General features: G+C 50.8%; 4 protein-coding genes across 4 annotated transcripts; 2 read left to right on the top strand and 2 right to left on the bottom strand.

Annotated features, from left to right (window-relative positions):
- Window positions 1-634: 634 nt before the first annotated feature.
- Window positions 635-10,011, top strand: Asppvi_005348 (uncharacterized protein; the record flags this gene model as incomplete). Its single annotated transcript, XM_043301271.1, has 4 exons — window positions 635-744; window positions 807-3,067; window positions 3,156-7,628; window positions 8,696-10,011. 4 exons carry the CDS (start codon window positions 635-637, stop codon window positions 10,009-10,011), a joined length of 8,160 nt encoding a protein of 2,719 aa, XP_043157206.1.
- Window positions 10,012-10,113: 102 nt separating this feature from the next.
- On the bottom strand, window positions 10,114-11,403 carry Asppvi_005349 (uncharacterized protein; the record flags this gene model as incomplete). The annotated part of the gene is made up of 3 exons (XM_043301272.1): window positions 10,114-10,756; window positions 10,821-10,916; window positions 10,976-11,403. 3 exons carry the CDS (start codon window positions 11,401-11,403, stop codon window positions 10,114-10,116), a joined length of 1,167 nt encoding a protein of 388 aa, XP_043157207.1.
- Window positions 11,404-11,471: 68 nt separating this feature from the next.
- Asppvi_005350 (uncharacterized protein) lies at window positions 11,472-13,559 on the bottom strand (the record flags this gene model as incomplete). Its single annotated transcript, XM_043301273.1, has 2 exons — window positions 11,472-11,801; window positions 11,925-13,559. The coding sequence occupies 2 exons, from the start codon at window positions 13,557-13,559 to the stop codon at window positions 11,472-11,474; spliced, it is 1,965 nt and encodes a 654-aa protein (XP_043157208.1).
- Window positions 13,560-18,241: 4,682 nt separating this feature from the next.
- Asppvi_005351 (TauD/TfdA dioxygenase family protein) lies at window positions 18,242-19,437 on the top strand (the record flags this gene model as incomplete). The annotated part of the gene is made up of 3 exons (XM_043301274.1): window positions 18,242-18,873; window positions 18,932-19,266; window positions 19,316-19,437. The coding sequence occupies 3 exons, from the start codon at window positions 18,242-18,244 to the stop codon at window positions 19,435-19,437; spliced, it is 1,089 nt and encodes a 362-aa protein (XP_043157209.1).
- Window positions 19,438-21,139: the final 1,702 nt, after the last annotated feature.

The raw sequence follows: 21,139 nt of genomic DNA on the forward strand, positions 1-21,139 counted from the left end.
TTGACGTCATAAATCGGGCTTGTCCGATTTACTTTGCGGGGGCCCTTGAACCTGGAGACAATCAGATAGAGCATTAGGCATTATATTTACTCATGTTCATCTACTAGATGATTTAGTCAAGAAGAAGACAATAATGCATTCTGCAATTGACAATTTTGTAAAACCAGAGCCGTGGCTGCATAGCTGTTGATACTCCATACATGGAAGGGAGCAGCCAAAACCGGTTTTTGTCAGATGGCTTTAACTTCCCGAGCTCCACTTGGGCTTGACGCCGTTTCCATCGTCCAGACCTTCGGGCCATCGGCCACGGTGAACTGCTGCTGCCATCTTCCATGTTTTTTGCGGCCTCATTCTTTTTGCCTTGTTTTCCTCCATCGCACCATCGACATACCTGACCATCATTGCAGTTTGCTGGATTGCTCAGTAGCTGCTCACCTGGTCATTCTTCTTTCCTCCGTTACTCTAATTATCAGTGGTTGCGTTAGAGGAAATATGCGTCTGATCTTCCAGTCAACGTGACCAGCAACGCAGGTGATGATGAGTTCGGCAATTAATCCACCCACTTAAAATCCCTTTATCTCTTAATTCTCCGTCAACCCCCCCGCCACCCGCTCCCCACGCAGTCGTCGCAGTGATGCACCGAGAGGCTCAAGAGCCTCCGATCGGTCTGCTGGACAGGCTACAACGACTACCTGGCTATACCTGGGACGAGTCGAGACAATTTCGCTCCAGCTATGGTGTATGGTGCGTTAGCTACCTCGATTGTTGTAAGCAAAAAAACCAGTTCACGTGCTAATCCTGCGTAGGCACACTTTCGGCACAAAACACCTCGTTGACACCACGAGGTCGCGTCATGTTCTACCCGTCCGTCCTCGAAGCGTGTCACCTCTCAAACAACACTGCGATGGCGCAAATGGTGTCGCGCCCGATGACGGTCGTATAGCGGCGGACCAAGGTCGGGAGAGTGCGATGGAAGTGGTGGCGCGTATTTCTGAAAATCCGGGTCAGGAAGAAAAAGCCCAGGAGGAGTACCGGAGGCTGGCCGCTGTGGCCGACCCCTACTACGACTGCCTCCTGCGGCCTCTGGAGGTGAAGCGATTACCCAGCCGCGATCAAGAGCGCGAGCCACCGCTGGTGGTCTGCATCTACGAGAGCCCCGGTCCGAATGACTTGTTGAAATACGTGGACTGCAGCGCGACCTGGTATCGCGAGTTTCCCGAGGTGGATGGAAGCGACGAGGATCATGATAACAGCAAGGATGAGGACGATGACGAGGATGACGAGGATGATGAGGATGATGAGGATGCGATTTTCGTGCGGCGCAATCAAGCCGAGCCGATGCCGCTGTCCACCTTTCTAGATTTCGCCATCGGCGCCGCGGAGTGCATCAAAATCCTCCATAGCCAGCAGATTGTCCATGGGGAGATCAGGGCGGATGCCTTCCACTTCAGTGAAGAGACCAGGAAGGTCAAGCTGATCCATCTTGGAGCCGGTCTGAGGCGTTACCACTCCGACCTCTCGAATGCAACCTGGTCCGCTCTTGCCAACCAGCACGGCGCTACGGCCAGGATATCATACATGAGCCCGGAGCAAACTGGCCGGACGCCCATTCAGCCCGACAGTCGAGCTGATATCTATTCCCTGGGCATCCTCCTGTGGAGTGCTCTTGTCCAGGAGACCCCGTTTGGCGGGAGGACCCCCATGGAAATCATCAGAGCGGTGTTGGGAGAGGAACTTCCTCTGGTATCGAGCTTGCGACCGGATGTCCCGGACCTTATCGCGCGAGTGATCGCCAAAGCAACCGCCAAGAACGTCTCGGAGCGATACCATTCCGTCAGTGGTCTGCGACATGACCTCGTGGAGTTGCGGAGGCTACTGGCTGCCAAAGAGCCCGACGACGAGGACCACAGGGAAGGAAGAGCTGCTGTTGCTGCCGAAGTCGAGAACTGGAAAATTGGCCGCAAGGATGTTTCTCCGTTCTTCACGCTGCCGCGCATCATGGTGGGCCGAACACAGGAGCGAAATGCCATTGTGGAGATTCTGGACCGTACGTACCAAATGTACCAAATGTATCAGGCAGGAAAAGGCCTACAGCTGTCGTCGCTGCCAGAGGGTCAATTCGCCACGTTCGATGCCCTGGCCTTCCCAGGCGACACCCCCGGCGAGGAGGATGGCCACAACGCAATGGATGGCTTTTCCAACTTGCTCGCCTCCACAAGCGGCGTGCGCCGGTCATACCCAGCCAATACGACCCGTATGCGGTCTCATCCCGAGTCGCGGTATGGTTCGTTCGAGAGCATTGAATCCGTATCAGGGGTGTCGGACGCAAGGATGGCGGATAAGCGACTGTCGACACCATCGGTTGACAGCGCCAGTGTGGAGGGAAGCTCCCGATCCAGCGACAGTGCCGGGAGGACGGCCGCGCATCGAATGATGGTGCCGAAAGGACGATGCGAGCTGATCACCATCGAGGGAGGCGCTGGCTTGGGGAAGACCCGGCTGATCACATCCGTGCAGATTGAAGCCAGACAGCGAGGCTTCTTTGCCAGTTCTCGGTTTGATCCTGCCGCCAAAGAACGCTTGCGTCCGGTTCTGCAACTATTTTCCAGCCTTTTCGAGCAGGCGTTCTCGGAGAACACTATTGAGCCTAGCTTCCTGCCAATGCTGAGGAATCATATAGGGTCTGCGTGGAACACTCTACACAAGGTCCTGGGTCTTCCGAAATTCCTCCTAGGTTCAGGTCCCGACTTGCCAGACCAGGCGTCGAAGCGTGGTGCTGCCTCAATCCCATCCTCGCGGCACACTGGGACTCCGAGTTCTCAAGAGTTTCTTCGGACAGGATCCTCGACCAAGTCCTTGCCGCTCATCCGGACCTTCCTGGATATTCTGCGAGCCTTTTCGCGGTACAAACCGCTGTGTCTCTGCCTGGATGATGTCCACTTTGCAGACGAAGAGTCGTTGGAGCTTGTTGCTCAGATCGTCTCTGCCAGGATCCGAATGGTGGTGATTCTGGCTTACCGACCTGAAAGTGCCTCGTCGGACATGGCCAACCATATCTTAGATCTTTGTACGAATGAAGGTAGTTTTCCAGACCCTTTTCCTTTTCCTTTCTTCAGGCTCCATTCCAATTAGACCTATACTCATTAAACCAGTAGGGTTCCGAAAGGGAAGAGATGTGGGTATTACGGCTATCACCCTCTCCCCACTCAACGAAGACAGCGTGATGGAATATGTCGCAAATACCCTATATCTGTCCGTCCCTCTCATTTGGCCCTTGGGGGCACTCATTCAATCCCGGACTGGTGGGAACCCCTTCTATATCCGAGAAATGTTGCGCGTTTGCTACCGACAGAAATTCGTCTGGTATGATTACCAGGAAGGATCGTGGTCGTTTGATCTTCGACGCATTTCGGATCATTTCAAGGCAGACGACTACCACGAGGCCGTGCTCGATGATTTCTTGGTCATTCGGTTAAATAGCTTACCGCCTGTCACCAAGTCAATCCTGGCCTGGGCGTCCTCTGTGGGAATGACCTTCTCCTTTCAACTGGTGCGGAGGCTTTACAGCGGCGATAGGAAGGCTCCTGAAGCGGGCTTGCCCGAGGTGGAGATGATTCAAGCTCTTCAGCCCGCCATGGAAGCCTACGTGATCGCGCCCACAAATCACCATGACGTCTTCTCTTTCACGTATAACCGTTATATGCATATTGCATCCTCGTTCCACACAAAAGCCAAAGACCATGTGAACTTCATTAAAGCACAAGTGCTGTTCCAGTATTATTCCCACGATGACAAGTATCGCAATATGCTGGCATCGGCCATTATTGAATCCGGCTCGGTCATCAAACGCTCCGTGACCAGAAGACAGCATTTTCGCAAGTTTCTAGTGGACCATGCGAAAGCCGCCAACGAGACCGGCTTCCGCTCAACCGCCATTGACTCATATTCGTGTTGCATCGTCCTGCTTCAGGACAACATGTGGGATGACAACTCGGAGGATGTGAGCTATGACGAGACGCTGCACATTTTTACCGCTGCTGCGGAGTGCTACCTGTACCAAGGACAGCATGCCGAAGCTAATCGCTTACTACAGTCCATCCTCTCCAATGCACGCAGCGCTGTGGACAAGGCCCCAGCATGGATCTTGCAGTCGCGCATGCTTGCGCAGCAAGGTAACTCGACCGATGCTTTCCAGGCGCTGAAAGCGTGCCTCGTGACTTTGGGTCTTGATATCGACGAGGACCCGACTTTCGCCAAATGCGACAATCAATTCCGGCGGCTGCGCGACGCCATTGCGGCGATCGACTCGGAGGGCATCGCCGAAAAGACCCCTGTGGAGCATCCCAACTTGGCTGCTGCCGGTGCGGTTCTCGTAGAGGCCACCCGGGCGGCTTTCTGGTCCGATACGCTGACCTTCTATCAAATGACACTGGTCATGGTCGATACCTATCTCACTCGCGGTACGTTTCCTCAGGCCGGCATGGGACTCTTGCAGTTGGCTGTGATTGCGATCTCTCGGGACAATGCGATTTCCTTCGCCAGCCATTGTGGGGACCTCGCCTTGGCACTGATTGAGCAATGGAAAGATCCACTTACCGTGGGACGTGGCATCGCCTTATACTCGACCTTTGTTGGTCACATCAAACATCCGGTCCAGTCGTCGATTGGGCAATTGGAGGGGGCTCTAGATTTTGCCATCCGTGCCGGTGACCGGATCGCGACGATCTTGAATTATGGATTTCTGGCCACCGCCAAGTTCTTTGCCTCTGAAAACCTAGTGGAGCTGGAGAACTTTTGCGTCTCCAGTTGTGAGGATATTCCTCACTGGCAGTCAGACACCCCCGGCGGCACGATCCTTATGGCAATATGCCAGGTCTGCCGTGCGCTGCAGGGGAAAACATTCACGCACGACCCTATGCTGGTCATGAGCTGCGAGGAGCACAACTCGACCGCCTACAAGCATTGGCTGGTGAGCACGATCAAGAACAGCGACCGCCCCCTCATGCTCTATGAAAGCATGGAAATGGCTCCATTATTTCTCTATGGACACTACGGCCGGGCGGTTGCACTGGGAAATTCCTGCCTCAAAAAGATCAATGCTGTATGGTCTGCACGGGACACGAGGTTCCTTATGTTCTTCCATTCCCTTTCTCTAGCCGGGTCTGTATGGGTCCGGAAGCAGAAGCAGCTCGAGCCCACATATCAAGCAGGTAACCCCCAGCCGGCCTCAGATGTAGACGGTCGGTCGCTCGATCCCGCTCTGAAGGAAGACATGGTCGGCCTGGCGAGGATGCTGAGGTATTTCAGACGAAGGATCGAACAGTGGCAGGCTGTTTCGGATGTGAACTATCTGGCGTGGTCTAAGATGCTCGGTGCCCAGATCGCAGAGATGGAAGGTCATCAAGCCGAGGCTCTACGTCTCTATCAAGAAGCTTTAGATCATGCTTCTACCCATGGTTTTATTTTTGAAGAGGCCTTGGTCCATCATCTGTTGGCTGGCCATCTGATACGCGAGGGCTCTTCCCGACTAGGCACTCTTGCTCTGAAAGAGGCAGTTACTCTTTATCGGCGGATGGGAGCCACCGGGGTGGCCGATCATATCCTGCAGTCGCATGATCTGCAACAAAGGGTAAAGAACGCACGAGAGGCGGCTACTCAAACTGACGCGGAAGAAATGACCGTACCGACTAGACCACGAGTGACCACTACCAACAGCGATGACACCTCCAGCATTGAAGATGCCGTGGCGGACCGTGCCCTCCACATATTGGATCTCACCTCCATCCTGGAAGCGTCACAGGTGATTTCCAGCGTTCTGCGGGTGGATGAGCTGCTCCGTACCATGTGCAAGATCATCATGCAAAGCTGCCATGGTGTCGCTACCCTAGCAGCCATTGTCACCAACGAGGAGGAGAAGGTCGGGTGGGCAGTGGCGGCCAGTGGGAATGCGGCCGGACATATCAAAGTACATAATCCTCCCACACCGATCCGCCACTCCAATCTTGTGGCCGAGAGCATTGTCAACTACTGCGTACGCTTCCGCGAAGCGGCGTATTTGCCGGATGTCCTGCAGGATCCGCGGTTTAGCCACGTTAGTGAAACCTGGGTCGCGCAGAACCCGGTCAGCAAATCTGTCTTGGCCTTGCCCATTTCACCCGGCGGCAATGAGAGTGGACCCAACGTGGTGCTGTATCTGGAAGGTCCACCGAACGCCTTCTCATATCGCACGCGGGTCGTTTTGCAGTTGCTCGTCGTGCAGCTCGGAATCAGTTATTCCAATGCGTTGACACTCCAGAAAGTCGAACGCGTGTCCGCGATCAATCAATCCATGGTTGAGGCGCAGAAGAAGGCCCTGGCGGAAGCTATGGCGGCCGAGCAGAAGGCAAATGTGGCCAAGGCGGAGGCCCTGCATCACGCCAAACTGGCCGAGGAGGCAGCTAAAGCCAAGAGCAGCTTCCTCGCCAATATCTCTCATGAGCTACGGACCCCTCTGAACGGAGTCATTGGCAACTCCGAACTCCTACTCAGCAGTCCACTTCCCGAGGCGCAGTTGGAAATGGCCGAGTCGATCCGCATGTCGGCGAACCTGCTCCTGGCCGTGATTAATGACATCCTCGACTTCTCCAAAGTTGAGGCGAACAAGATGCAGTTGCACATTGTTCCATTCGACGTCGAGAGAATGGTAATGGAAGTCGTTCGCTCGATCCCGACCGACTTCAAGAACAGGCCAAGGTCGAGCGATGTCCACATTGTGCACGACATTCAGCTCCAGGATACCCGTCACGTGTGCGGTGATCCGGTGCGCCTGCGGCAGATCCTAGGAAACCTGGTAGGGAACAGTCTGAAATTTACAGAAAAGGGGTCCATCACTGTCGGAGCGCGCGCGGAAAATGAAACCGAGGACTCTGTCCGTCTTTCCTTCTGGGTGGCCGACACGGGGATTGGCATCCCCGCCGCACTCATCCCCCGGCTGTTCAGACCCTTCACACAAGCTGATGCCAGTACCGCGCGTCGGTTTGGAGGTACCGGACTAGGCCTCAGTATCTGCAAACTTCTGGTGGAATTGATGGGTGGCACGGTCGACCTCAAAAGCACCGAGCATGTCGGAACGACCGTTTCGTTTGCAGTCACATTACCCAAGCTGGTCCCGGGAGATTCAGGACGCACTACACCGACATGGTCCAGCGACGGCAGCCAGGAAACGACCGACCAACAGCCGCACTTGGAATTGCTAGATTTATCCAACATCCACCTTGACGACCTCCGCGTTTGCATCGCAGAGGACAACCTCATCAACCAGAAGATCACCGTCCAGTTTCTCAAAAAACTAGGCTTTACCCAGGTAGACACCTACAACAACGGCCTCGAAGCCGTAGAGGGCATCCAGAAGCAAGCCAGCCGGGACCAACCGTATCACATGATCCTGATGGATGTTCAGATGCCCGTCATGGACGGGTATGACGCCACGCGGCGTCTGCGTCAGCATCCTATGGACGCTGTCAGGCGGATACTCATTATCGCGCTTACAGCGTCGGCGATCCAGGGAGATCAGGAGCGGTGTTTGGCGTCGGGGATGAATGATTACCTGGCGAAGCCAGTCCTGCTGGGGGCTTTGAAAAAGAAATTCAGTAAGTATTTGAGGATGCTATGAAGTCGATGAGGCTTTATATATTCGATATGGCCTGGTTACGGAATGTTTGCGCTATGTTGCTTTTTGATAATACCCGCGTGGTTTGTTCCCCTACAAAATATATCTTATACCCACCCCATTATATATCATAGACCAAGACCTAGAATTATAACAAAGTAGTATCCATATTCTGGATATACTCTTCACGCCTTATCACCAAATGTAATAAGATGTTCATGTCTTGAGCGTCAGGACCATATATATCCAGAAATGAATCCACAATGTGGAGCGACCCTAGATGGAATACATCACCATCAAGTCATCCGAACAGCCCAAAAGTCTCGACATGAGCAGTGCAGATCGGATCATCATTGGACCTTCCCAGACTGAAGTGTTTACCCCGCCGGCTGGGAGAGGATCAGCTGGGATTGCAGCATCACTCGAACCAGTGGACCATAGGGGTGATGGTCCATGAGGATGGCTAAAACACGTCATTGGTCACTGAGGATTTTCTACTCCGATAGGGGCGCTATCTAAGTCGTAGCCTAAGGGATCTCCATTGAAGCTGAACATTGTCGTGCACAGGAAATTGCTAGTTCGTCTTGATAAGTCCTGGGATCTAACCCTAAGCTGATGTGATCGACATGATCGGCAATACCGTGTCCGGTGGCTGACTACCGTGTCCGGTGGCTGGCTCAGCCAACTCATGTCGAACAGTCCAACGCATAAATAAGAACAAAGATACTGGCTATCCCCGTCATGCCATTCATTGCATCCTCACCTGTCGCATACTGGGGCTATGGCAGATACACCACGACGCCAGATTGTCCTGTGTTTCGATGGCACAGGAAACACATTCCGTGCTGATGGCACAGAGACGAATATCCTCAAGATTTGTCGAATGTTGGAACGAACGGATGAGCAATGTCAGTGTTCTCCTTTTTGTGTTTTTCATTTCATGAAAATGAAACCATTTGTCTGACCTGAATTTCAATCCTAATTAGTGTGCTACTATCAACGTACGACCGCGCCCTCCCCCATAACAATCTAAACTAACACATTCAGCGGGCATTGGCACCGAGATAACGCCTGGCTCCCTCGCAGCCATGACGCTAAAGAAGAGCAGCCGCCTGGGCAAGAGCAAAACACTGAGCCAGGCGCTGGGAAAGTCATTCGACCAGCACGTCCTCGGCGGTTACCGCTTCCTTATGCGTCACTACCGAACAGGGGCCGAGATCTACATTTTCGGTTTCTCTCGCGGCGCTTATACAGCTCTTTTCCTAGCCAACATACTGGATTACGCCGGTCTGCTGGGCCCGGACAACGAAGAGATGATCCCTTTTATCTGGGATGCGTTTTCGAAGTGGAAGCTGGCCCGATATCTAGGGACTGATCAGCGGAGAGAAGCGTATGACTTTCTCCGTCACTGTCGGGAAACACTATGCCGCCCAGTTGTCAGAGCTCGCTTCGTGGGCTTGTTTGACACCGTCAACAGCATTGCAGACTTTGAGATCTTTAATGATATGAGTTCCTCCGCCGTGATAACGCGGCATGCGGTGAGTATCGACGAACGCAGATCGAAATTTGAACCGGTTCTGTTGCGCCCTAGGAAATCAGACAAGGCTCCAGCGGTCCGTCACCACCGGCGTACGAAGGATTCCCCTCCCGCAGAGGCTCCGGGAGAAGTCTCAAATTCAGCGGATGATCCTGCTGCAGCTGATGTCACTAATGTGGCTGAGAACGAGGACGACGATGTAACTTTTTGCGACGTGGAAGAGGTGTGGTTCCCTGGGGGCCATGCAGACATCGGCGGGGGATACCAGCGCGCGCCAACAGAGAAGAAATACCAGCTCAGCCATGCGCCGCTGGTCTGGATGGTCCAAGAAGCATCTCGGTGCGGACTGCGGTTCGATCCGTACAAGCTCAGAAGCGAAGGGTGCCTCCCCGATCCGGAATCGCCCGATGTGTTCTACAAAGATCTTGATGATTCCATCACGACAGGCCAGCTTCATGATCGTCTTGAGTTCGGCCCAGGGATGTCCATCACCTCCGTGCTGGCGTGGCGAATCATGGAGTATCTGCCAATTCGCCGGGCGGACATACAGCCGAATGGGTCGTGGAAACCCATCCACTGGCCGCTGCATCGCGGGTGGTGTCGGGACATGGCGCTTAATGATGTGGTCCATGTCTCTGCTTTCCGTCGGATGGAGGCAAACCCCGCTTATCGTCCGGTCAGCCTCCTAGCTGGAGGTTGGAAGAATGTTCGAAAAACACCTGCAGAATTTGGGCGCGGCGAATTTGTGATCCATGAGCATGAAGGGGATCCCGTGCGACAGACATATCTCAGAAAAAAGCCTATAGTGCCAGGCAAGACGGAATAATGGTATGCTCTCAATACCACATTTTGGCTTAAGCATTTGCTGCGTCTTCTTTCGACCATAATTTCTGTGACAGCAAACCTAAATACGTACTGATTAACTCCATCAACCCCGACTAGCCACCCACAGTTCTTTAAACCGACTCCCTTCTTCTCCAACTAACAACTGCGGCTCTCCCTTCTCAACCATACAGCCCTTGTCCATAACCACAACCGTATCAAAATCCATGACTGTCTCCAAGCGATGACTGACCATCACAATGGTATATCCTTGAAACTCCTCTCCAATAATGCGGTGCATATCGCGGTCGGTACTCAGATCGACACCAGAACTAACCTCGTCCAGAAGTAGGATTCCCTTCCCACTCTCAGGACTGTCGCGCTCACGAATCCTTCGCCGGAGAATTGCCCGCGCTAGACTGAAAAGCTGCTTCTGACCTTGTGATAGCGTTTCAGGAGCAAATGGTCCATATAGGCCCCCGCGCTCGGTCACGAATGGCCATAGGCCTACAGTTTTGAGGACATCTTGACACTCGCCGTCGGTTGAGACACCAAATGGATCGAGGTTGGATTTGACCGCCGTGCCGTCAGGAAGGAACACTGTGTCCTGGGGGATGGCGATTATTCTCTGACGCAAGACCATGCGGTCAATTTTGTGGAGAGGTATATCATCAATGGTGATGTTTTCGGCACACATCGGGAGAGGGTCCAAAAGGCGGAGGAGAAGGAGGATTGTAGAGGATTTACCACTTTTAAATTGTGGAAGTTAGTTTAAACTTCTGGGAGAATGTAGTGTTTGTCCAAGTCACCTACCTTCCTGTCCTACCACAGATGGCAACTCTTTCCCCCGGTCGAATGGTGAGGGTGAGATTGCTTACAGCTAGGGTGCCTGTGTCATCTTCGCTCTCGCTGTATTCGCCAGCGCGGTTAACATATACACACAGTTTATAGGGCAGCGGATGACGTACCCGTAAGACGCTGATACCCCATCAATATGAATAAATCCTCTATTAGGCCACTCCAAAGGAGGAATGAGATCTTCCTCCGGCGAGCCCTCAGGCTTTACTTCGTCACTGAAATGTTTTAGCCGGCTGATGGCACCGATCGACGTCTCCAGCTGTGTGAAAAATCGAATGACGTAGTTCAGAATATCGCCGAGGGTCATCAGCGTCACCAAGCTAGCACCAGTCAGACCTGCGCGAGATCCGAGCTGCGTAGACAATGTCACGACCATGATTGCCAGGAGGGCAACCACTAGCTGAAGCGAGAATCCAAGCCATCGCTGAGTGATGGCCAGAAGATAGAATGGCCGTTGTGACGTATCAAGAAGTTCATTATTTGCGGCAATGCCAGCTGGGACCCAGCCAAAGGCACGGAATGTTGCTACACCATTCATAGTGTCAAGGAAGTGGGTGCTGGATCATTAGCGAAATCAATCTCGATGATGGAGTGTGTCTTTGCTCACTAAAGTGGACTTTTGCTCTCGAGGTCTAGGAGTCGAAGTTGACGCGCTGTTCGGAGGTAGAATTTCTGAATCCCGTACAGGATGGCGAAGATAAATGGGTACGAAATAAGGAGATATGGTGAAGATGTCGCTATGACGGCTGCCATGCCAGTAGCATTTGATATGTCCAGAGCAAGATTAGTGACCGCAATAGGGAGCTCGCTATCGACCAAAGTCATGTCTTGGGAGAACAAATTGGTGACCTGGCCGGTATCCGTAGTCGTGAAGAATTTTAGAGGCGCATTAATGACTGTGCCTAACGCTGCCTTGTGAAGCCGAGACCCAGATACCTGTACCATAGTTCGGAAGCATATTAGAAGGCACCCCAATAGACAACAAATATATGCAACCTGAAATAAGGCGTAGAGACCAATGTAGAACGAGCTATTATGTGATGGATGAGGTGAAGAGACATCGTTGGACCAATACTGCAGCCAAATTGTGCCCCAGTTGTAGAAAAAGCCCCAACCAAGTCCAAACACAATGAATACAACAATAAATCGCTTTCCAATACTCGCCAAATAATGACGATAGATTGCTGGGTCACCATGCATTCTCGCCTTTTTGTTCATGGAACTAGGAGTCTCGGTTCGAGTCGCCGTCTTAAACTCCGCTTTCGATCGTCCTAGGTCATCCTCCTCCTCAGTGGCCGTGTCGTCTATACACGCATTCTTCACATCCGAGAATTTTACCCCAAGGCTTTTGACGTATTTTGGGTTGGAAAATAGGCTCGAAAATGTGCCTTGCTCAACGACACAGCCATCTGCTCCCAAGGCCACTATGTGATCCGCTTGTGGTAGATGTCGAACAGAATGGGTACTTAAAACCGCCGTGGCACGCCTGCGACGCAATAGACCTCCGGGGCCAAACACGCGGTGGAAGACTTGCTCTTCCGTATCAGCATCAAGTCCCTTGAGCACATCATCAAATATGAGCAAGTTTGAATTAAGATATAGAGCTCGAGCCATCGATAATCGTTGCTTCTGCCCTCCACTCAAACTAATCCCATTACTGCCGATCACCGTTTCATCCCCTTTAGGGAGTGTGGACAGGTCCATCTTGAGCATGGTCGCGTCTATGACCTCTTTGTATCTTCTTTGGTTATAAGCAGCGAACCCAAGAATATTTGCTCGGATAGTAGTGTTAGACAGGTAGGGTGCCTGATCACAATATCCCACAGATTGAGACGATATCCCACCGTCGATCAGGACTTTCCCATGGTAGTAAGGCACCTCACCTAGCAAGACTTTGCATAGAGTAGACTTGCCTGACGCGACCGGTCCAACGACCATCGTGAGGTGAGACCTTGGGATGTGGAGGTCAACGTTCTTTAGGGCCATTTTGTCGGGCTCCCATCCAAAGCTTCCATTGAAGATGGTCATGACTGCGTCAAACTTTCCGGTTGGGCCCTCAGTCTTCCAATCCTTCTCCTCAATACCCGCTTCAAAAGGCAACCGGAAGTCCACCCGCGGTTCCTTCTCCAGAAACTCTTGAATTCTGTCGACGCAGGTAAGGGCCGCCAGAAGATTGGGAATGTTCTGAAATAGATACCCAAGGGGATCAGCCAATAGTAGAAGATAAGAGGCCGACGTAAATATTCTGCTAACGTCCAGGGTGCGAGCTGTGACTGCAAATGTTATCACGGGCGAGAGAGCCAGTGGTACGTAGCCCAGCGTGGCAACGATGACATAGACCAGTCGAAAGCGGGATGCAGCTTTCAGCTCGTCAGTCCGCATGTCTTGAATCAGCTCTTGCACTGGGCTAGAAAGCCCAGAGATCTTGAGATATTTCATATCCGAAATCACCTTCGCGGTGAGCCCCACTCTTTTCTGTATTTTTGCCATCCATGCCTTTTGTCTTGCACCAGTATACCGGTTCACAAATGCAGCAAGGACAACGCAGCAGAAAACTATGATCAAGGGTGCGACACACGCCGCCCCGATCTGACGCTCGACTAGCAAACTGGCAAGAGCAACTTCGATTGTGTTTGCCCAAAGTTCGTGGAGATTCAAGAAGCCCAGCCTGATTCTTTCAACGTCGGCACTCATCAAAGTCAAAGGTGCCGAGTCGCTTGTGGATGACAACTCTATCTCCGTCGTTTTCTTATATATAACTCCGGCTAAAGTTCCTCGGACCATGCAAAGGCTTCGCTCATGTAGATACCAGTATAATGCGCTTGAAAGAGCAATCCCCGTGTATATAAGAATTGTCGCACCAATCAAGCCGTAGCCTACATTTTTTGCATGATCTGAAGAGTCTGACTCAGATTCACGTAAGCGATCTAAGAGCGTGTGGATGAGAAACGGCTGGCAAAATCGGAATCCGACCCAAGCAAGTCTAGGGACGATTGGTAATAAAATAGGTACCATGAGAGCCTGGAATAAAGCTTTAAGAAGACTCGATTTCTGACCAATTGACTTTGAAGTCTGTATTCGATCCAATAGCCTCCTCTGCAAGATTTCCGTAGCCATGCTCTGGTCGAGTGGTAACAAGTCGTCCACGGTCAATACCTTTTTGAATCCAGACAGAAAGAGACTGTCTACCCAGATGAAGGCAGCGAGACCAAAAAGGCCACTGGTCTCCTCGGGACTATGTTCTTTCTGGTCCCACCGTGTCCATCTTGCCTTGCTCCGAGACTCGAGCAAAAGTAGACAGGCCTTTACCGCAACGGCCGCTGTCACCAGGCCAGTCACTCTTATGTCGGCAGGACTGGTCGAGGCAAGCCATAGGGTGCGTACGTGGGCTATGTCCAGTAGTATGGTGACAAGCAAATAGACATGGAGTAAGATCGACGGACGTGGAGACCGACTGTGTTCCAAGAAGGAGACGGCCACAACACTTAGACTGGACACGAGCTCCACAGCCACAGAGGATGTGAATAGCGCACCGGGGCTACCGTAACTCGCAACAGTTCCCAATATGGAGACCTGCAGCGCCGTGTACACCAGAGCGGTAGTCTATAAGACCAAGTTAATGTGTGGCCGGCTGTGGATGTCTGGTGGCAATCCATACCAATTTCGCACAGCGTAAAATGGGTCCTTGCACGATTCGCGGTCTCCAAGCGAGAAAAGCCACTCTTCCTAAAGCAGTAGCAATAAAGACAGAGGCGGGGACCAGTGAGAAGAAAATCCTTTCGAACGTAATTGTGAAGTCAAAGTCATCTCGGCACCCGTAAATGGTTGGCCCGAAGGAATTATCATTGGGGCACCCTGAAAAGAGCATTGTACACAACCCGCGGCCTGTAGCACCCAAAGCTCGGTGATTTCCGCAGTTCAAGACGATCAACAATGATTGTGAATGTGTTTGGTTCCAATATGAAGATATGAATAGGACCGATGGCAGCATTTCAGGCCTCCTCCCCAGCAGGGTTTGGCTCACCCCCTCATCTCCAGATGTAATATTGTGGGCTTTGCCGCAAAACCCGAAAATAGCGCCGCCGTGACAGGTCTTACTGTAGTTTGCAGTAGGTTCAATAGAGATTAACCACGTGCGTATCCCATTTACTCTTACCAAGATGTTTATGTTATGGAGAGCCTATCACTCTGATTTGTCATTTTTGGAGTATGCTGCAGAAATTTGATTTCCTGTTCCCTGGCCACATAATTTACTGAACTATTTCATTACACTGACTCATCATCTCTGAACGCTTCAAACTCAGTCCAATATTGGCAGGTCTCCAATCATTGGCTAGACCTGCAAGTTGTTTTGTCCAGGGCAAAGCAAACAAGCATTTGGAGTGAGTGGTTAAATTAAGCTGGGCCCTTCCATGCTCCTAGGTACGTCCGTTCCATATACCTTGGATCCAATGCCGAGTTGGGATTAAACCTACAATGCTTCATAAGTAAAATAATTACCTGGCCCTGGTACTAAGACCAAGCATCTAGCACCAGGCTGTGACATTCCCTGCGCTAGAGCCTGGAATAACCACGGCACGGGATCAGAACCAGCTGTCGACCACACTCCATATACCCAACCCTGACTGCGCCGCACACTAAAAGCAGAATGTTTCTGCGGCTTTTATAGTCACCAATCACCGCCAGCTCTCGTGATCTGTCTTCTCTTGAACATATTTCCCAGCTGGTCCGATCACCCAAGTCAATGATCTCTTTGGCTGGATCTTCCTGGGATCTGGGTTGATCTCTCGTAGATTCTCATACCGTCATCTGCAATCATTGTCGTTGGCTGGTATAAGGACCGGGTTGGACCCAAGTGGATTGCGTGTATCGGCTTTTTGCTATGTTTTTCACCATCAGTACTTCTTCAGCAAACCACGTATAACATGTATCCACTAAAATTGTCCTACTTTGTGCCGTTCTTGCAATCCTTCGATTGGGTGTCAACTTCAGCGCCATCCCGTTGTCAGCAGAGCAAGCGAAAGAGCCAGGGATTTACGGTGCTCGCGTGGTCTATGCGCAGTGGTACACGCTATTAAAAGCCGGCTTCGCTGCAGGGACTGTATGGTCAGGTGATCTAGCAACAGTGGCCGGATCGGAACTCTCCGATGGAGCTTAGGACTCATATGTGCTGTTGCTATGTGCGCACGGACGATGTATTCTCAAGGAACCCATGACACCCCTAACACCATATGTGGTGAAGTAATTTCCTTGCAATTTTTCTTAGTGTGTTGCAGGGATGGTGGTTTGGTATCATCATTTTTCAATTTTTCATGACGGAGTTGATGCACCTAAGCTATTTAATTGCACTATGGTTTCTTTGGGGCGATCCATCATGGAAAACGGGACGGAACAGCAGACCCCATTCGCAGGGGGTGTCTATCAGACTGCTGCCTGGGAGATTAGTCTTGTAGTCCCGGGAATTAATAGTTAGATGCAACTACAAATTTTTCTCAGTGATATCAGGCACAAAGATATATTTTATTACCTATCTCACCAGGAGTCTACGCGTCCAAGATTTGTGGTGGAGAAATAGCTATTAGCCATGAGGAAGATATACTGATATTCTTTATTTATCATACTGCACTCCAAAAACTACTATTGCTAAAGGACAGCTAGTCGAGCTTGAATAAGCAGAGTGATCAACTCATAATCAAGCTGTCACCCTGTGGCAGTTGCATAGCCATTCCAATCAAGCTGAGGTTGATCAGCCGAGGCGGTCAATCCGCCAAGACTAGGCCAGTCATGACAGACAACAAATCAGAAGTGGAACGGCCCGCCATTTCACGTGGTGCTCCGTAGACAGGCCAGCATTTCCCGCGGGAGATTTTAGGTAAATTAGGGAGAGCTTAGATAAAACGCCTGGTTTTTCCAGGCGTTCCATTAAGCTCCACCAGGCCCACTACAGTATCATCGCTTGGCAGCTCACGCAGCCGTAATAGAGGCGGCTGGCAGTCATATTTTTGCCACCCACCGGCGACTTTATCCTTTTGTAGCCGATAACTTTTCATAACAATAGGTGGCCTGATATATATGAATAAACATGGTCTTGGACTCCATAGCTAGCAAGATGGTAGGACCCGCGCTAGGGGATTGACTGAGCATCTTCCCTGACAGCCAACCCTCTAACAATGCATCAGATGGTGATAAAGTCCTGGCACTATAGGCAAGACCATTCTCATTACTATAACGATGTCAAAGCATGATTCCATCCCAAACGCCTTCAGGACCGTCTGAAATGATGTCTCTAGATGCTCAGCAGTGAAGTGTCAATAGTTCATACAACAAAGCACTTGCATGGAGCTCTGTTGGTCCGCAATGGAAATGGATTATTTCGGACAACTTGTGTTCCAGATGAATTATGTTCGGGGATGAGAATGACTCGCGCAGCCGATGCGGTCCATTCCAGTCGGCCGTTGGTGAATTGCGCAATGACATTGGTTACCGTTTTGCAGGGATCGTTTTGCTCCGGTGTCACTCTGACCCTGAGCCGTACTTTTGTACAACACTAATACCGAAAGGGTAATAGGTGCTCCTTGGTAACGATCCATGCCTAGTTCGCACCTCTGAGGTTATTCCATCCGCTGTGATCCAGAGGCCTTCCTTAGCCGTTTTCCTCTCGATCAAGGCCAGTCAAAGGACAATATCTAGCGCGATCAGTCCGCAGGGAGTATAAAACACAGCATAAAATCCAGAGACTGCAAAGACGAGTTGTCGCAGAAAAGGTGCAATATGGACAGCCATGCTAATCCAAAATATATATCCGGAATTTAACGGTGTCCATAACCATGGATAAGATGAATCATGGGCGCGGCATCACTCATCACTACTCCTCTCAAAGGATTCGAATCCTGTGCAATACTAGTTGGGATTATCTCGGCTTCTCCTATGATAGGGCGGGGCCTCATTCGGAGTACGCACCGTCCACCGGACATGGTTATATATCATAGGCATTATTACATTGAAGTCCTTGATTGAGTGAGCGAATAATCGAATGACACGAAGCCAACCCAGGAACACTAGCCCAAAGACAAGGGGCAGAACAGGATTCGGGAATGGAGGGTAGATTGTATCCTGACGGAGCCGACTGGGAATATCAGGAAACAGGGGCTGCGTCAAAAGGTCCCCATACTATTGTAGTGCTTACAGGTTGTGAAAATCAATGTGAGCATGAGTAGTTGGGAAGATGCTAGGCGGATATGAGTACTAGAGTGCGAGAAGATAAATATCCTGAATTCTTTAAAGAGACATGGGCTGGGAACGGGATTGAGCTCAAATCTCATCCTTCATCATCTTGCCTCATCCTTCACTACCATACATTTACTAAAATCATCAAAATGTCGCGCCAGAATGGTCAAATCAGCTACGACATCAACCTCCCTTACACAGAGTTGACAAAAGAGACGAGCCGAACCACAAAGTATGCCGAGTATTTACCAACTTGGGATAAAATGTGGTTTGATCCCCTTCCCCCCTTTGAGTATAACGATCCCGCTCTTCGTGTGAAGGATAAATCGTTGCCCAATCTGCTTGGGACCGACACCAAGGCCTCTGATATCCAGCCGTCGCTCGGCACTATTCTAGAGGGCGTGCAGCTTAACAAGCTTTCTGATGCTGCGAAGGATGAGTTGGCATATCTTGTTTCTCAGCGCAAGGTGGTTGCCTTACCGGACCAGGATCTAATTGATGATGGTCCTGGTGCCCAGGAAAATTTCATGCGATATTTTGGTAAACTCAACTACCAGCCTGTCTCAGGAACGGTCAAGGACCATCCAKGGTTCCACATCATCCACCGTGATGGAAATAAGAATGAGATAGCTCAATTCCTTGAGCGGAGGACCACCACAACCCTCTGGCATCAGGATGTTAGCTATGAGATTCAGCCGCCGGGATACGTGATGCTGGGACTGCTCGAGGGCCCGAAGGTGGGAGGAGACACCGTCTTTGCTAGTACGGATGCTGCTTACAAGTAATGCGTGCCCAAAATCCTACGTTACCAAAGAGATAAGTGCTGACAGTATGGACAGGCGACTATCCCCTACGTTCCGTGCTCTGATCGACAATCTTCAGGCTGTTCATTCGTCCAGCAAAATGATCAACCATGCCCGCGCTGCAGGAGGTTTGGTACGAAAGGATCCCGTTGACACTGTCCACCCACTAGTCCGAGTTCACCCTGTTACTGGAGAAAAATGCATTTTCATGAATGGAGAGTTCATTACAAGGGTAGTTGGCTTGAAAGACTCCGAGGCAAAGCTATTGCTGGAGTTTTTGCTGCAGCACATCACGACCGGCCATGATTTCCAGGCTCGTGTCCGCTGGAGCCCCAGAACGATTGTAATGTTCGACAATCGCTCAACAATTCGTGAGTCCCGTTCGCACTTCCGATCATTGACTGCCTGCTGACTCTTTAGATTCTGCGATTGTTGATTATATTGATGAAGAATATGGTGCCAAGCCACGACATATTTTCCGACTATGTGCAATGACCGAAAAGCCCATCCCAGCAAAGGGGCTGGATGAGCAGAGACTCTGATTTCCTCCAGAATCAAGTTACATATCCAGCTAGTGGTGCAGGTCTATCGCCAAGGGGTGGCGTGTCTGTCTTAGGCCAGAAGGTTTTGGGTTAGAAAATGGAAGCCTGATATTTCAGTACTATGTTAGTTTTAGGTTATTGTACCTTTTTTCTCTGACCGATTCAAAGTTTTGACATATGCTTGTTTTTATGGAAGAGGGGACTAAAAAAAAAAAAAAAAAAAAAAAAAAAAAAAAAAAAAAAAAATAATTATATCTGACATCTTCAGCAAATACGTTGAACGAGATCTTATTTATGAGGCCTTCATGCTGTAGGACAATACGCATACCACTCTCTCTTCTAATCTGTCTGCATTATTGATGTTCGCTTCTTCGAGCATCAACGCATCCGTTGTTGTTTTCGGGGAATAACCTGTTCTTAGTTCAGAACGCACTAGGGTGGATGGGATCTTCCGCCAACTCTTCTGTAGCGGCGCAGGATCTCCCAATGCAATGTTGGTGTGGCATTTCGGTTGACCGCTGTACTCATAGAAGCTACGAATTTTTAGCAATTGTATGGCTTCGATTGCCATCGTTCGCTGATGATGACCGCTTTCCCAACGGCCTACCGTGACAGGGTTATGCGTACTTTTACCAGCCGCACACGGTGGAAAGCGGAAGGGACTCGGAGATTACTGACGGAAAAGCTATAGAGTTCAGGCTACTCATTAGTTTCGCGGCTGGAGAGAGTGCGCTGATTCGCAGGTTCGGCTGCTAGGCGATGCCCATGTGGAGGTGCCATCCTTCGAAGAAAGAGTGGTCTCTTAGCCTAGGCTGGTAAGTTCAGACTCCAGACTACTGGTTGCTGACGGAACCTAGCCGGACGACCGACTCCAGACTGACGCCCAGGGGGACTGTGCGGCACTGTGCTAAGTGCGGGTTTGGAAAAAGGTACGTATTCCGTTTAAACCGCTTATGCAGATCAGTAAGGCGTGACATCCAAATTATGCGCCAAGACCTTGGACCAGGCACGTGAAAATTAACAAGGGTAGCCTTTGGAACCGAATGTAGCTGAGCACACTTGTTACATTCTGGTTTCGCTGTCGTGGATCCAAGCAAGTTATGTATAGACTTTACCGAGCATATGAAGCAATAGGAAAAAGAAAACAGAACTTGCGTTGCCACATATATGCGACAACATCTCCCCTTGCTACGCACGAGACAAGCATGTATTCTCAGCTATTTAACGCTGCTTTTAAGGACTCAGTTGACACACAGCACCGGAACCTTCAATCATCATGGACTATAGCCTCCTCACCTATTTCGCACAGGGGGTTATCCAACGACCTGGAGAGGATGATCCTCCAAATCCCAACCGATTCAGTCGAAACACGTCCGCCTTCACGTTCGGGATAAGCGATGGCCTGATCGAGTTAATCCACCAGGTGTCCTCTCTCCACACACGCTCGTGCAGATCATCTGGCTTGACTTCCACAATCATATCCGAATCTGTTGGAATTTGGCAAAATTTGGACAGATGGCAACCAAGATGCTCTCCTCCATCAAATAACCCCGAGTATATCTATTTGTATCAGTCCTACAACTCAGCGCTGTTCATATGGTTACACCTGGTCGTTCATCCGGACAATATTCACGACGACAAAGTCCAAACAGTAGTTCGGACGGGACTAGAGGAAATTGCAGCTGTCACTGCCACTGAGTTA

This window comes from Aspergillus pseudoviridinutans (assembly GCF_018340605.1).
Source record: "Aspergillus pseudoviridinutans IFM 55266 DNA, scaffold_3, whole genome shotgun sequence".
NCBI classification, from domain to species: Eukaryota; Fungi; Ascomycota; class Eurotiomycetes; order Eurotiales; family Aspergillaceae; genus Aspergillus; species Aspergillus pseudoviridinutans.